General features: G+C 40.0%; 2 protein-coding genes across 6 annotated transcripts in view; both read right to left on the minus strand.

Annotated features, from left to right (window-relative positions):
- Positions 1–17,590, minus strand: part of rabgap1 (RAB GTPase activating protein 1) — an 80,736-nt gene that overhangs the window by 24,332 nt on the left and 38,814 nt on the right. For all 5 annotated transcript variants that reach the window (XM_086187096.1, XM_086187093.1, XM_086187094.1 and 2 more), the window contains one exon: positions 1,320–1,433. In XM_086187096.1, coding sequence (XP_086043222.1) covers positions 1,320–1,433 — 114 coding nt within the window. The remainder of the gene's footprint in view (positions 1–1,319; positions 1,434–17,590) is intronic.
- On the minus strand, positions 8,197–14,699 carry LOC147244133 (putative G protein-coupled receptor 21). The gene has a single exon (XM_086187893.1). It carries the CDS (start codon positions 13,759–13,761, stop codon positions 12,529–12,531), a length of 1,233 nt encoding a protein of 410 aa, XP_086044019.1. The 5' UTR covers positions 13,762–14,699; the 3' UTR covers positions 8,197–12,528.

Genomic DNA, 17,590 nt, shown 5'->3' on the forward strand with positions numbered 1-17,590 from the left:
AAAAATAATCATAATGCACATTTTTCATCAAATTAAACAGCACTATTTAACATCATTCCTGCAACATTAAAGGAGCGTACCATTTTCCCAATTTCCCATCCTCATCTGTACACAGAATGTAATTTATATATTTCCTTCTGTAATAAATCTTCCTAAAACAGGGAGCTAATTCTTTATTAACAAGAGGAAATGTTCTTGTGTTATCTCCCCTCACACGTGCCTGCGAGTACAGTGAGTTTTTGTTTGCTTGTCCATGCTGACAACAAAGAAATCTCTTCCTAAAGGGACTCCCATTTTAAATGAATGCAAAAGTTCAGCAAAAGTTCACCGACTGGCTTCGGCAGTCCGAAGTAAACTCATCGAGCAGATATCAACAAAACCTGCTGTCTTTTGGAGAACAAAATTAAGACATTGTGTTATTCAGCTTGTACGTCTGTTGGTGGAGGGAAAGTGAGATTTAAAAAGACAAGATTTAGAGGATAATCTAATTTTTGTTAAACTGCAGATGCCTCCAATTAAAAGGGAATTAACTACTAAATATATTTTACACAGAAAATCGATTTTACTGTTTGAAATTAGGGCTGCACAGTATTGGGGAAAACTGACGTTGCCATTTCCTCCCCTGCAATTTCTTGTGTATTTTATTTAATTTTATTTCAATCTAAAAAAATATAGGAATTTTCAACATTCCTATGGAAGAATATAATTTGCGTGTCATTATTAGTGCAGTGAACGTGCACATACACAAGCACACAAGCACACACACACACACACACACACACACACACACACACACACACACACACACACACACACACACACTACTGTGTCCTTCAGTTTGCAATGAGCTCAAAGGTTGGCAGCACTGGTAAGGAGGATACAAATGGCACCCTGGGTGAAAAATAAGTGTGACAGTAAAACATACTGTTTGTTGAGCAACTGGATCCTTCTTAAACCATTATTCTTGAGTGAACTGGTTGCCTGGATTCAGTTCAGTTCAGTTCAGTTCAATTCCCTCGTTGCAGTGTGGTTGCAGCGACGACCCTCGTGGGGGCAGGCTCTGAATCAATTAACTGATCAGGAATGAGGGTGGATTGGTGGTTTGTGCTGTGTTTGCTAAACCTACAAATCAATTCAAGAACCACTGAAATGAGATCTGTATGATCTCCAAATTTTACTGTCAAGCAGCCAAGAGGTTGTGGCTTGTTGTGACACGTCTGGTGATGCGACTATTGCTGATGTATTGAGGGGGTTTTTCCCTCATGATGAAGTACATGAAGTAGTGCCTTGTTAAGGTTGTGTTTGAGTTAGTGTCCTACCTTGCAGATCTTGTAGAGGGAGTCTTGTCCATCTCCTCCAGTGTCTTTGAAGTAGTCATGAGCTGGAAACGTCCTGTTAATGTCCCTGGTGATGGCGCTGTCCTGCGGCGACTCCTAATGGGGAAATAAAAGAGGGGAGACGAGGTCACGAGAGGGAAATGAGTACAAGGGGTGTGGCCAATATGGAGACTTCTTTCACTTGAGAAGCCAATTGATGTCTCATTTAACTGCAACTAAGCACCCATCAGTGTTTTGAAGTATGCGGTGGCCCAACACACTGTTGTTTTACAAGAAGCCCTTTTTGATTTGCCAGCTTGTATTTTCAATGCAAATGCTACCCCAGCGGTCAGAATTGACAGCTCTCTGCATCCTCTGTGTACATTTTTTGGTTCCACGGCGAACTTTTTTGGAGGAAGTTCGACTTTTTAAAGGTCTGTGAGCTTCTTCAAGTTCAAATCATCTCTCAAAATCAAGAAGGAGCAGGACTGACAGCGTCCACACTATCAACAAGGAGGAGATCTGACAACCCAGTTATCTACACAACATTAAAAGGTTTCGACGAGTAAAAACAATCAATGTATTAAATCAAAAACAAGGAGAGATGTTTTACCAGCTGATGGAGTGTCTTTGGCACATTTTGTTATTTTCAGTTGGAATGTGGAAAAGCTAGAAGATGATGAAACGCTCTGAAAATGAGACTGTGGGCTCTTTCAAACTAAAGAACAACAGCAACAAAAAATATTCTTCTTCACTTGACAGGCCCCAATTGTCCATTTCGGTTCAGCTCTAGTTTTCATCAGTTCCAGCACAAAACAAGAATTAATGTTTCAAAGTTTAGATACATGGCAGAACAAGTGATAACTGTAATCATAGTTACAGTAATGGTAACAAACTGTCCATGATCAAATAAAACCAGCCAAATCTTTCATGCAACACAAAACACATTCATTTAGTCTGTTCTGTTTCCAAGCACCATAATGACTAAGTTACCAACAGTGGGACAAAAAATTAAACAAGTAAAATCAAGTGTATTGACATATACTGCACATTTTTGTACTCAAATACTTGATACAGTGCACTGCTGAGATAATAACGAGGAGGCATTTTGGGAGGAAAATGAGTAGCAAGGGAAATAATGCGTGACACCGGCCTTGCAAAAAGGATATTTGGCATTCATCGTCACACCTGTTAGAATAATCTGAATCTAGTCAGCCTGTAGAACAGAAGGACAGAGTGAGACACACGAAGGTGTGACTGAAAGTGAATGCACAAGAAGTGTTTTTAGGGATGGAGTTTGTCTTTTAGCTGCTTTTTTTCCTGTCAAATTTTATGATCTGATTAAGGCTGAATAATAGCAGGGGAGAGCTAAGATAAATATGAGGATGTTTGCTCAGACAATAGTGGAGACTGTGACAGTGAGAGCAGGCACGAAAATGCATCAAGTAAAATAAGTGAAATAACCCACCCACCCCAAACAAGCCTGGGGCAACACACTTCTCTGGGATATCCCTTCACTGTGATGACAGAGCACCACACACACACACATGCGCACACACAAACACACACACACACACACAGACACACACATCGGTAAATACTCCAGTCTAGAGTCTTAACTAGCCTTGTGTTTTGAAGATTAATCACCCGTCGTTTCATTATTGACGATCAGTGTATTTGGAACAAACAGCCTCTAAATAAGAAATGTTACTCAAAGACCACCTTGGCCAAGATTTTGAGATATTTTCTCCCCGTATTTGGAAAGGAGGTGGAAGTTGGGTCGTTACGTTGAATGATGCAGCACAAAAACGGGGCATTTGTTCAGCATCCTTTGAAGGCTGGTGCTGGGACTCACACCATCAGGAGCAAAGAAGGATTTCACTTTCAGTCAGCGGTAAAGAACAATAGCATCTTTACAAGTTTATGCTGATTAGTCTCGCATGGACCAACATGCCTCCATTTGGCTCTGCTCCATGTAGTTCTGTAAGCCAATCACAACTGTTGTGGGCGGTGCTAAACCTGGATGTTGCGGCATCGCCCCTACAAATGAGAAAAGTTTCCAACTATTCACTGAAATAACTTAACCAAGCTTATTTTTAGTATTTTGCAACCTAAATCTAGGTAAGAACCTGTCAGTTTCTGAATACAGACTGGCCAGCAAACACAGATTTTGTATTCAGCTTTTTTGAAAAAATGTCCATCTTCAAAAACAGGTGGCCTTATACTGTGATAACATCTTCATGTCAAGACATAAGAAAAGCATGAAACAGTTCAAACACAAGCAAGAAGGAAGGATACCAATCAAAATAACTAATAGAATTGGATAATGAAAACATGAAATAAGTTTTAAAAAATTTAAAAATCATACAGGGAAAATAATGTGACCTGGGGTTCTATAGGTTCTCCTCAAGATTAAGTTCTTCTATCAAGCCACAGGTTTTAAAGCAGTCATCTTCACAATTTCACAAAACCTAATGACGTGGCTCCTTGTAGAATACAAAAGCAAACTCAGACTTTGTTGTTGTTTTACATTGCAAGGGGGACTTGGAAAATAGCAGCACACAAAAAAGTGGAAGGGGTCAACAATGATGATTAAAATAATTGCCCCATGGCAGAGTTAAAACTGGACCACTGTTCCTCTAATCCAAGCTAATGCCGAATGTACAAATTAGTGCAACACTCTTCAAATACCTGTAGGAAAATCTTTCCCCATCAGAACATACTTGAAGAGACTTTCAGCACCCCATGCCTTGCTCAAAGGCATCTCTGCAAGAATGAAGTTTACCATTAATTAAATGCATTAAATCCCTAATTGTGATACGCCATGATAAAAGCGCATGTGAATTAAAGCTGCACACCTCTCAAAAAAATTGTTCCCTGCACATAGCCCGTTCAATTTAAAGCTAATTAAAGCTTTTTCTGCCTTTCTGTTACCCATCAAGTCCCTCCCTCTCCTTTCACCATAGGCTTTGTTCCAACTTCCAGAGAGGAAGAGCAAGAAACAAAAATAATACACATGCAAGAAGAAACGCAGGAAGAAAGGAATACTGAAGTGAAGTGAGCAAACGCCAATCAGACAACGGTCAACATTCCGAGACTTATACCACACCCTGGAAGGCAGAGTTACTGTATGTTTCCTTCTGTGTTTGTGTGAAGCAAGACGAGATGCTAAGGAAAGCTGGGAAATGTGTTAATAGAGTAATGTTGGTCTGTCCATGGTTCTCATACATTTAAACACGTTTTAACGCATACTATGCTCAACTATTCATTACATAAATCCCATCCGCTATCATATATCAGTTGTGTTTATTATATTTTCAAACAAACCTTGATGTGTCCTTGTGTTTCTATGGCAAGTTTAACATTGACTCTGCATACCTACGAAATTGAATTTTCCTTCATTTCTAATAGCGTCTGACTATTTTTCCAGCAAATTCTATACTTTCCCTAATACGAAAAGGCTTCACCACAGTGAGCATCCATGAAATCCAAGATCAAGGCCACTAATTCACAGCAAAAGTCATTAGTATTGATATGTTTTAATGCACAGGGGTGGAGTTTGACTGTGTGTCCAGTGTTCAGGGCCCATTACACTGGGTTACAGTATCTGAGTGAATGATAAGGATCCATGTTTATACAAGCACCACTTAGCCATGCTTATCTGAAGTGCTGAGAGCACGTACAAAGACCTCTGACATAATGGCCAATTAGCTTCCTCTCTGTCTGTCTGTGTTCAGTTAAAGAGAGGTTTGGAATGAGGTTAGCGTGAGAGGGGAGAGAAAACATATCCAATGTGTCATTATGGTAGTGAACACAAGTGTGAGAATGAGTTAAAACAATAAAGAGAGAGGGAGAAGAGGCGGGTATTAAGAGTTTGCTGTTTGTTACTGTGTATTCTGCAACCGTTTCACCATCCATCAGCGCAGAATGCTGACTCTTAAAGGGATAGTTTCCTCCTAAAATTAATATTTGGTCATTACTGATACACTCTCACGCTAATGGAAGGTTAAGGGAGTTGTTTTTTTTTCCTTCAATGAAACACTGTTGCAGGAAAAGGTATTTAATTTATCTCCCAAACAATTGAAGTGAATCAGAACCAATTTTTCAAATATTAAAAGGAAAAACATGATTAAAACCTAAAATGCCTCCATACTGCTTGTCTGGAGCAGTACATATGTAGATTAATGGCTGTATTTTCATCTTTGAATGAACTAACCTTTTAAGATGCTTAACATATTTTGCTTCGAAATATTCCATTTTCAACTGGGCATGCACTAGGTCTGTTAATGGTTCCATCATGTCAAAGACCTCTACGTCTAGTTTTGCAGGGATACCAACTGAAGGTAGCAAGCTAACCAGCTAGCATCGATCAGTCCTGCGTTGTAATGCCACTTTCTACCAATTAAATTGAGATTTGTTGAGAGTGTGAATAAATTTGACCATTACATTTTTTTGGGGGATTTTATTTCTATTTGCAGATAGAAAGTCTTTTGAGAGGGTGACTAATGGAAAGCTGCAGTCAGGAAACAGTTAGCTTAGCCTAGCATAAACTCCTAACAGCTACCTGGACATACAAGCAAGCCCTAGTTTCATGTACAAGTTTTATGACTTTTCTGAATTCTCTGCTAGTAGTTACATTTACTGTTACATAACTGAAAAAGTTGAGGACAGATTTTGGCAGGATCTCATGATGTCACATCACTTTGACTAAGGTATGGGCCCTCCCAGTTTCCTCCGGTTTTGAATTGTGGACAAAGCTCGTCAAAAGGTTTCAACCTGCTTTGAGTCTTTACTCTAAGATTTAATTCCAACATCTAGAAAGCTCTTAGACGAGTCCAAAGAAAGAAACTACGTTCATTTTCAAAAATTACTTTCCCCTAACAATGGTTACTATGACGATATGTCTTTGGAGGGCAAATAAGGAAACCCAGAAATGGTTACCCAACAATTTTTGGCTGTGAGCTCCTTTCAACATAATGGCTGTGGAATCACGATCACTGCTGCTGATCTTTCGCGTCTCTTTTTTATTTCACAACAATGGCCCCACTGCACATACATGTAAATGACACATCAAGGAGCATGCCTCAGGTTTCAGCTGAAAAACATACCAATGTTCACCGAGTCATTCTTTCATGAGCCATATCTCTTTGAACAGCCAAATACCAACAATCTCATCTCTTGTCAAAAGTTCCCGTTAATCTCGCTACAATAAAGATAAAAATGTGTCTGTGAAAGCCAAGAACTCCCTGCAACTGAGACCGTGTGTACTATTCATGCTCACTGCTAGAAAGTGTCCTGAAAAACATTATGTATGGAATGTAGCATTGTTTGCTGTCGGTGACAAGTAACTTCAAGAGTGAATCAGAAACCAAAAACTGAATAGAACTCAAAAGGACAAAACATGCCCTTCTCCCAAACATAGAAAACTCTTTACTGGGAGCACGCCAAATGCTGTGTGTATGTCTAAAGCTGGGAATAAAGTATTAGAGTTGGGCTTCCGTGGGAAGGTTGAATAACTAGCCCTCCATTGTTTATGTCCCTGATTTTCTCTGAGTCAACACAATAGCTGACATGTCATTCTGTTATTTTTTCTCTGCTCCTAAAGGACCCTGCTGAGATGCCAAGAGAACATGAAGTGATATTTGTTTTCAGACTTGATACAAATCATGATATCTTACCCACACAACCAAGAATGCTTCACGACGGTCATTACTCTGGAGTCCTGCTCATGTTGGAGAAGAAATATTAACTGCGCAGGGAAAAAAAATCGTTGTTAGAGGAGCCTGTACACAGCTGCTATTTAAATTAACAGATTCCTCTCGCCTCAGTTGAAAGACAGTACAAGCTCCACCCTCCCACTGCGCCATTTCTTCACCTTGATGCTATCTATCATTAAATCTTAATAATACTCCCCATGCCCTACTTTTTCTGCCATTAGCACACCAATATACCGCTTCAGCCACGTGACAGCAGGCAAAATATACTTTATCACCATCAAAACAGCAACGACAGAAAGAGCGAGAGGGTGACAGACAGAGCGAGAGGGTAACAGACAGAGTGAGAGGGTAACAGACACAGCACTATATACTATGTAGACTGCCTGTACCCTCTTGGGTGTTATTTCCCAATCATTCAGCATCACATTTACATAATGCACGGCCTCATTACTAGCATGCAAATTCAGCACACCGACTCCTGGCACAGATATGCTGCTAGGGTATTACAGTCCACTTACATCATTTTAGCCCAGCAACAATTTGTTTTAATCTTTGGTAATCTACACTGAAGCATTGACAATTTAACAAAGTTGCACAATTGTTAATTTTTTTTTTTTTTTTTTATATGTCTGGGATTGTAAGCTACTTCTTATTGACTACTTGATCTAGCAATATTTATCCACTATGTTTAATAAAACCTCTGTGAAAAGAGCCCATTTTTCTATTTGTCATGTGTTATTAATATTGTATCTACATTAATGCCTCGATGCATAGAGAAGTCACAGAAGTTTGAATACATTGAGAAAACATGACATTTATTTGCTCAGTGCAGGTACAGAACATGTACATCTTACAATACCATATAAACCTACAGGGAGTCATGATATCAGAACTGTTTCATTGAGCACAGAGACTCACTGACAGCAAAATTAAACACATTTGACCATTTACACTACCCTGACATTCGCCATCTATAAAAGCACACAGCTTGCAAAAAACCCTTATTATAAATTCGACAGCCCTGGCATATGAAATATGGCTGGGTTTGTTGGGGATCTAATTGATCCATTTTCTCCATTTGAAACTTATAGATGCCCCATCGCTCAAAGGGAACAATTTCAATGACCCCCCCCCCCCCCCCCCCAAAAAAAAAGAAAAGAAAAGAAAAAACTTGCAGAATACAACTTCTGAACCTTTCAGGATATTTCTAGACAAAAGTGGTCAGTTAGAGCTTTGGTGGGTTATGAGTCAGCATGACTAGGAGTCTGGTGCGGCTGGTTAAAAGACAGATAAATAAATGTCACTGTAGAAGCACTCTTGGACTGAGGTTGTACCAGCTCTGTGTACTGTAAAATCTCTTCCTGAACATGCGATAGTCAACTGGATTCTGGTGGTTAATAAAAACAACTTTTGTTGTTATCTGGAAATATGTTTTTTCATAAATGAGAGAGGAATATGTCACATAACACCGACTGCTACAGATACACACACGGCTCATCCCAGTCCAGCGAGCAGTCGAGTTTGCCAATTGCTGAAGATGGAAGCAGCATGTTTCCTAATAATTTTATGTTCAACTTTCAAACAAATAAACTGTATTCATTCATCAAGAATGAATATTGAACTGTATCCTTGGTACTCTACTGTACTTCAGGAAAATAATATTGCCTTTCAATTCTTCCTCCATCTTTGCACAGATATCGCACGCTGTGTTTGGTTTGGTCTTTAGATATTCATACTCAAATTTTACATTCCTTTATTAAGGCTGAATCAATTATCTGCCTGGCTGATGTCACAGACACTGATATCAGATTTTTTTCATAATTATTGAAATATGTTTTTTTTTTAAATAATTAATAAAATACATGTTTTTTTACATTAACAAAACTTCAGGCAGCATTTTTGTTCATCAATGCTTTCAGTGATTCTTTATCAGAAATGCTGCTGGGAGCTCCTTGCATTTTATGATTTAAGATCATGTTGAAAAGTTATCTGATAGATAAACATATTCCTACAGTGTTGTGTTCAAGTTGGTATTATTCTGAATTTTGACACCAAGACTTAATTTTTTTTTTTTACTGTAAATGTATGGTTCCAAATACTGATTATTGGGCTCAACAACAGGCCGTAAAAAAACAATACTAGTCTAACCCTGATGTGGACTTCCAGATTATTATGATTAGTAAAAATGTTTACTAGTCTTCCTTGTAGCTGTGGCAGGCTAAACTGGAGCTATCGTTTCGTATCTACCTAAAAATGGTTTCCTAGACCAGTTCTAGTTTCCCTGTTTTGGTCTCTAGTCCTTCCAAACATACCAGTGTTCCTCCACAGCCAGCAAGAGTTTGATTCCCTTGAGAACTGCAGCACAGATTGTTTTCCCACCGGAAAAATGGAATGGTTACCATCCAAGTGTGCATGAGAGAACACTATGCTGAGATTAATGTCCCAAAACACTTATTCTCACCATTTTCTAAAAAAAAACTGTAACAGCAACTGATGTGAGAAATAAAACATTTTCATGAGCAATCGGTAGTTTCAAGGTTAAAAAAACAGTTTAAGGAGGAAACGCCTCAATAAAACCCGTCAAAGTAAAAGTATGTGTTTATAAAGTCATTCACTCATTTCAATGATTCAGCATACTGCTACACCTACCAAGGCTCTGCAACATTTATCCCTTCACGACAGAATACACAGAAACGGAGAGTTTTAGAAAAAAATAATTTGTGTACTTTGACAATTAGACATTCAAAACGCCATTTCCTTACACTTACAAGTGCGGAACAAGAGAGGGTTGTAGGAAAGTTTACAATATTTGGCACTGCTTCACAGATGACAGACAAAATATTTACAGACAAGGTGAATCTACCTACCACCGTTGTACATCCTACTACTCACATACAACCACAAAATACAGTATACTCGAATGAGGTGATGTCATGTTGATAATGACAGGTGATAACGTTGTTAGCACCTTTGCTAGAACACCTTAGAACAGTCGAATTCAGCCAATGGTCGCATGTTAACATACATGCAGACACTCATACACACAAATGCAGGTATGTGAACAAACTCGGGATGCACCAAATAAAAAATACAAATTTGACCGAAAAGTCTATGTAGAGGCATTGTTTTTTTTTCTCATAGATTTGTATTCCCAATTTTGTGCCATAGACACACTGAATTAATTTAAATGAGCATGAATTCAACCATTACAATTTGTCAAACAAACTTAAAATCTTTTTTTTTTTTTTTTCCACTTTAACAAATAAGACTGGGCTACCTCTGGCTGCCATGGCCAGTATCAATAATGTCAATAAATCTGTGCATCCCAAGAGCAAATAAGTGAAAATGTACACACTCTAAAACAAAAACATGCAAATAAATAACAGTGTCCAGTCATGTGTTTTGATTGCAAAGTATGAACATCCAACTAGTAGCTGAATTAACAGTCACATTTAAAATATACAACAGGTGGAGTTACTCTTCACTGAGGTGAATAATAGTCCAGGGCTCAATGATTTTCTTCTCAGCACCCTCATACATTTACATACATTTAACAGCCAGTGACACTCTGTCTAAAAACAGTCACGTCCATGAATAGAGGCCTCTCGAAAAGTTAGAAGAATATACTTTCCCGTTTTAATTTGTTTTCAAGGCAACAATGATTCATTTTCTAATGACAAGTCATTTTCATGCACACTGGGCATCGCTGAGCCAACAAAGTGCAGCGGACCTACACGAACTTTGTGTTAAACACACAAGCATATTACTAAATCTTCACATATTATTCAATATTAAAAAAAATAAATGTATTGAACTTTCTTTGGTAAATAAGATAAGGTACTGTGTATAAAGCTAGGGTATCTGTACCTAAATAAACCAAGTGCCAGTCTCAATGGTTCAAAATAGAGATTATCTTTCACAACTATAACACAATATATATATACATCAGTATGTCAGTTTTGATCATTATTGTTCTTGATTAGTTGGTATTAAACATCAGATTTGAGTGGAAGAAGGACCCACGGAGCTACAGATGGAGGAGAGATGATGTAAACAGACTGCAACACATGCATGCACATAAATACAGACATGCAAGCGGAACTACCAAGGAACTGAAGGGACTCTGCATAGTTCCTGCTGGTGGAGGGAATGGGCTATTTGTCTGTTTTGTTTACATGTCATCCTCCTGCGTTGGCGTGTGTCTGCAGTTCTATGCATGCACTAGTTCTGTTACGCAGGCACACTAATGCTACCACAATACAGCATAAACCAAAGTACTTTGAATGATAAAGTTATGTTTTAAGATGTGAAAACAGCTTCTAAATAGAATGATATCTTCAAGGATCACAGTTTGAGGGTCATTTTATAACATGAACTTAAAAACCTTTCAATCATTATCAGCCCTCTCAGCACTTCGTCCATGTAAAAAGTGCATCCGCCTTTGAACTCCCTTTGTCTCTGACAGTTATGAATATTTACATAACGGAAACTACAAAGGTGCGATGAAACTGATTATCAGAGGAACATTCATTAAATGAGAAATCAAAAATAATTAGCTATAACTGTAACTTTTGTCAGATTAACAGTCGTACACCAAAGCATCTCAAGGCATTTATGACAGTGATCTGTAAACCCACTAACATTCTGTCTTATGTGGATTATTAGATAATCTTAAATTCACCTATATACTCTATGTCTAGTGCACACACAAAAAATCTGCTCAGTCTCTGAAAAAACAGCTATAAAAAGACATATTCGTTCAGGACTTTCACTGATGTAGCTTAATCGACCAGTCAAATCATTCAGTCGTATACAGGCAACATACTTGCAAATACTGCACATACATGTGGGGAAATACTGAGGAGGGAGGAGAGCACATCAAACATATTTAAGGAGCTTGATATTGGCAGTTCACCTCAGCACAACATTACAAAAACCCTCTGTTTGCATCGACGTCCTTTTTTTTTTTTTGCATTCAACACACATACTGTGCTAATAAAGTGGCAGCGAACACAGTTTCACATATACAGAAATTACAGCTTTGCATTAACAGTTTTTCTTCACGACAGTTGTTTTTTGGCGAAATAAGTTAAGGATCCGTTTTCAATAAAATGTTCAACCTCACATAAAGTTCACCTCTCCGCAGATTTTTCTCTTCTCTATAATATCCCTTCCATCTCTCACCACGGTCCATACACTGTATGCTGGATTTAATTTACGATTTTAAGACACCTTGTAGGGCCGTTTCGACCATTTTATACTACAGTACTGTGCTCATGACTCCATTTCTCTGTCTTTGCCAGCTGTGGCGAGTGCAGAGAGGATGCACGTGTAACCTCCAAATGCGACAGAAACAGCAATGGCAGATCAACACCCCCTTCCATCTCTCGACAGCACATTTCATCCAACAGAGGACACTTTGGCTGCAATCACATCAAGCATCTAGGAGAAAGTTCAAATGCCAGTCTGGCACATGGATGTCCTTTGCGTGGGCATTACACATGACACGTTGTGCCAATTCCTATTTCTCTATGGCCATATCCATACCCTGGCCCTCCACATCCCTTTTCAACAGAACCAATGAAAGACTTTTTGGTGCTCCTAACCCCAAAGTCACTGCCACTGCGCTGCAGGCAGAAGGAGCAGAGACGTTTGAGACCCTTCCTGAAGGCAGAGTTAGAGAGGCTGTAAATGAGACAGTTACAGAAGCTGTTGCTGATGGCCAGCCATGTGGTGAGGAATGATGCTGCAGGGTGGTAGTAGATTCTTCCACTCTCTAACAGAAAGTAGAGGATGTAGGGCAACCAGAGGATATAAAAAACACTGGTGATGCGGAACAATACCATGGCGTATCGCTTATCTGGGTATGTCGATGAAGGCTGTTGGTACTGTGGTTGGGGGTGTTGGGGTCTGTGTGATTGGGATAAGTGCCCTTGATCTAGCACAGTGGTGTCCTTGATCATAGATCCCCCCATCATTCCGGGGCCTTGCTGTTGTTGGGGTCGGTAACGTGCTTGCCGTTCACTGATCTCCCGGGTGTGCTGTCGGCAAATCTTGAAGATGTTGGCATAGGTGAAGCAGATGGTAAGAGCAGCTGGGGCATAAAGCAGCACAACAATAAAGGTTGTGAAAGCTGGATGAGTCCTCCACTCAACTGCACACCACTCCACCACATCACCATGGTAACCAGGTTTCCCCCACCCAAGGAAAGATGGCAGAAACACCAGTGCTGAGTACAACCATATTAGAGCGATGCAACAGCGCACTCGACAAGGTGTTACTAGTGACGCGTATGTCAGAGGTCGTGTGATAGCAATATAGCGGTCCACGCTCACACATGCTAATGATACCATTGAGACAGACTTCAAAACGGAGACCATGTACCCAAACACCTGGCAGGTGAATTTGGGGTCTAGGCCCTGGAGGTGATGCAGGAGAGACAAGGATGGGAAGAGGCAGCTGACCCCTACCAGAAGATCAGCATACGCCATAGTCTGGATGAAAGCACTGGTGGTGTGCTGGCTGAGCAACGGGGCACAGTGGAACACAAAAATCACCACCAGGTTGCCAGAAATGATGAGCACAGTGAGGAGAATTATGATGGACACTTCAAGGAGGCAGGTAGTGAAAACTTGAGAATAGCCGATCTCTAGCAGGCAAAAAGGAGCAGAGAAGTTTGACAGGTCAGCAGAGCTCAGGTTCAGTGGATCCACGGAGGAATTCATCATCTCAGGCAGGAATAAGTGTCGAAGGGGCCCTTCTTGGGTGCAAAGATCCCAAGGACTATCTTGACAGGTAGCTGCCTGGGTTGTAAAACTTGCGGTGTGGTTTCAGTTCAAATTAAAAGCTCCATGCTGCAGTTCCATTGTGAGACCGTCACGACCTGCAATGTCAAACGCAGGAGGGTTGGAAAGGACAGAGGATAGGAGAGGAAGCCCCAAGGTACCTCAGCGTTGGTAGTTGTAGTTTTAAACAAAGATAACACCAGGATATAAACACCTGAAAACAGATCAGCACACAAAAATGTGAGTAGTCCTTTCCTTTTTTTATGTTGTGAAGCAAATGTCCCAGCTGAAGGCAGAAGGGGGAAAAAAAAAAAAGAAAGGTGACTTATTTTGAGAAATTCCAGTCCAAAATGCCTTCGCTCCCTATAAAGTCAGAGATGGCTTCAACATCTACTGCAGCAGCAGAAGGCACGGATTGAGAGCTCCTTATCTGTCTTTAGTCCACAGTCACAAACACAGCTTCCGGAGAAAATACATTAATTGAGTGGTGCACTGCATACATAAATGAGACATCAAGGACAATTTCTTCTTTTTATTCTGACCGGCTTCTATTTCCTGTTTCCTCTTCTTCTTTCCGTCTCCTTTCCGTCGTCTCCTTTACCTTATTTTCAACACACTTCTTAGTCCGGTGGCTCTTGTCTCAGTTTTTGTCTGGTCGTTCGCAACAGGATCCCAACAGACTGCTGTGAGCTAGGAGGATGAAGGCAGTGCACGGGATGACTGATGTTTAAAACACACAGGCACACATACAAACACACCTCAGCTGTTATTTCTATCCAGAGGAGCAGCAACTATGTCTGGAGTGGAAATGAGGTAGGCAGGAATACCGATGCTGGGAGAACCCCCTCCTCCCCGTGTTAATTTATCCTCCTTGTACTCTCTCTCTCTCTCTCTCCTCTCACACTCCCCCTGCCTCTCTCTCTTAAGAAATGCTGGTACAGAGTCCCCTCCCCTTCACTGTGGCTCCAACCAATGATCAGCTGCAAGGGCACGAGGCTGCCTCCTTTTCCACCCTCTCACCCATCCCCATTTTTTTCAATGCCAGTGTTCTCATACGCACTTTAAGTTTAAAATATTTGCCAAAAAAATAGTTTGAACCACAGTTGTAAATTGTGTTTCCCCTGATAAGATCTCTGCAGCCTCACACATCATTGCTGAATTGAGACTTAAAGAACCAGAATACTGTCACTCTACAGTGCAGAAGTTATTGTCTATTTAAGTGAAACAATGGCCACATGCACGAGTACCATTTACAGGAAACATTCTTAACAATGTAAATGTAAACCAGGAACATACAGTTATGAAAGGAGCACGTCCAATAATTGAAACCACTGTTCATACAGTATGTGCTGCCTGAGTTTCAGCTTTTGTGCGCTCAGTTTGAATGTTTTTTCTTAATGATAATAAGACAGAAAACAGAAAAATGGCACACTAAACTGTGTTGAGACAATTATTCAGAAACACTGTTATTGTTTTGTTTTCTTTATTTAACTCAAATGGATTTTGCAGTCTCTGTTCATGCTGGGACTTTACTGTATACTATATAAAACCTAATGTCATTAGTCTAGTTTTTCTTTTTGTGCCATTTTTGAATTGTAATCTACTCATGATAAACTCCAGTAACAAAAAAGACTGAAAGACTACATGAAAGCACAGTACAAATAATTCTATTTGCCATCTCAACCAGTGTGTAATTAGCAGATGATTCACTAATGCAGTGAGTAATATGCAATTAACAACTGCATCTACAACTGCAGAAGAGCTTAAATAGAGCGATTCAGTAGTGACAGCTCAGCCCGTTCTATTAAAATAAATGTAAAGCATGTAGCTGAGAAAAATCTGCAGCTAAAATCCAAACTTATAGAGGTCTATGTAGTTATTATACAGCTATTGCAGAAGGCATTATGGTACAGTAACATTCCACTCCAAAATGCCCACATGTTCTCACATAAACTACCAGTTCCATCTATAGTGTAAACATGATTTAACAACGGCACTTAGGTCAGGTATCCACAAATGTTTGTTTCTGAAACAAGAATCTGACTGCTAGTAATAGCCTGTCCAACCAGTCAAGCTGGCACTGTGAGATAAGAACATGTTTTCTATCTGAGGAATCCTACTTTTCTAGTAGTGACTTGTACAATTAAAACTGTCAATATCTTGAATAACAATCTTTACTCAAAAGAATGTTAATGTTGGTTTCTGAAATATCCTTTTTGACTGGGTAAAGTTGAATGATGTCTGCGATATATGAGGAGAAATGGTCTCGATCTCTAAAATAAAATAACAGATAGCAGTGTGGCTCTCTTAAATGTTCCAATGGCTCACCATATGTGTACATTCATAAAGTCCTTTGCACTATTTAGCCTGAAAATCATCAATGTTTTGCACCTGCTCTTGATTCTGCATGCATCTGCAGGGGCTGCACCTTCCCTTTGCATAAGGGCTGCTGCAACACACGAAGCTAAACCCAGGTAGCATGACATAATGTGGCATTATTTAATACCCCCACCACCACCACCACCACCACCACCACCTCCAGCAGAGAGCCTTTTATTACAATCTCTAAATATCTGTCTGGGGCTCGATTTAAAGCTTTTAATTCTATTTTCTCAAACAGGTTAGCCCTGGCTCGTCTCCTTCAGTCATTCTCTGAAGAGTCTAGTGCAACAATAATTAGCAACAGAGCTATTTTTAGGTTATATGATGTGATGATTACATTTAATTACTTGGGATACTGAGCTAAATTTAGAAACTTCACAGGGTAGTAATCACTGTGCTGCATGGTCTACATCCTCCTCTTAATGACTTTCTGAAGACTGCAGAGTCTGTCTCGTGCAGAGCAATTTGGTGTAGCGTGATAGAGACCCAAACATACCCACATGCGCGCACACACACACACACACACACACACACACACACACACACACACACACACACCAGCCTGCACCTTACTCCCCCGCAATCCAGACACACTCCCATGCTTTCACGCACCCCCTCTGCCCACCACACGAGGAGCTAAAAATAAATGACAGTACAGCAAAAAGGATTGGAAGAAGAGGAATATTAGAAAAGGATGAGAGAAGGATTTGGAGGAACAGAGCTCATAAAACACAAGAGGAGGAATAGATGAGTGTAAAGAAATAGCAGACACCAAGAACAGAGCAGCGAGAAGGGAGCTGTGAAGATGTAGATGAAGAAAATGGCATGATGTCCTGTCACCTGGTTGCCATGCTGAGCACAACACAGTCCTTTAGGCTGTCGAACTTGTGCTTGCTCACAGCTTGGCAACCTCAAGGACAGGCCATCGCGTGGCTCTCACACGCCTGGCAACTACACAAAAACCCTAAACATCTGAACAGCAGTCAGACCATGAGGCAAAGAAAACAGGCTCCTGCTATTTATTTATATTGAAAATAGCTTAGCTTATTCATTTTTATGCATCTTTAATGTATTTTTCCCCATCATTACACGTGATAATTGGCCCTGGTAAAAACACATTATAGATGCAGGGGTGTTATACAATGTCAAAGATATGGTGCCCATTTATACACTTCGATAGTTAAACAGACTTTTTGTTTTTAGCAAATTGATTAAAAATGTAAATCAGGTTCAGTGAAAAGATGATATTTTTAGGCCATATTGCCCAGCTCTATTAACATCCACAGGATTAGTACTTGTATCAACCATCGTGACCACCTAGCTGATGGGTCATTAGCCTGATAATTGTGGTCCGAACCTGGAGAGGTCAAGCCCTATTCAGGGATGCCAT

This window comes from Aulostomus chinensis, chromosome 19, assembly GCF_037954235.1.
Source record: "Aulostomus chinensis isolate RoL2024-O1b breed Wild chromosome 19, RoL_Achi_v1.0, whole genome shotgun sequence".
Taxonomy (NCBI): domain Eukaryota; kingdom Metazoa; phylum Chordata; class Actinopteri; order Syngnathiformes; family Aulostomidae; genus Aulostomus; species Aulostomus chinensis.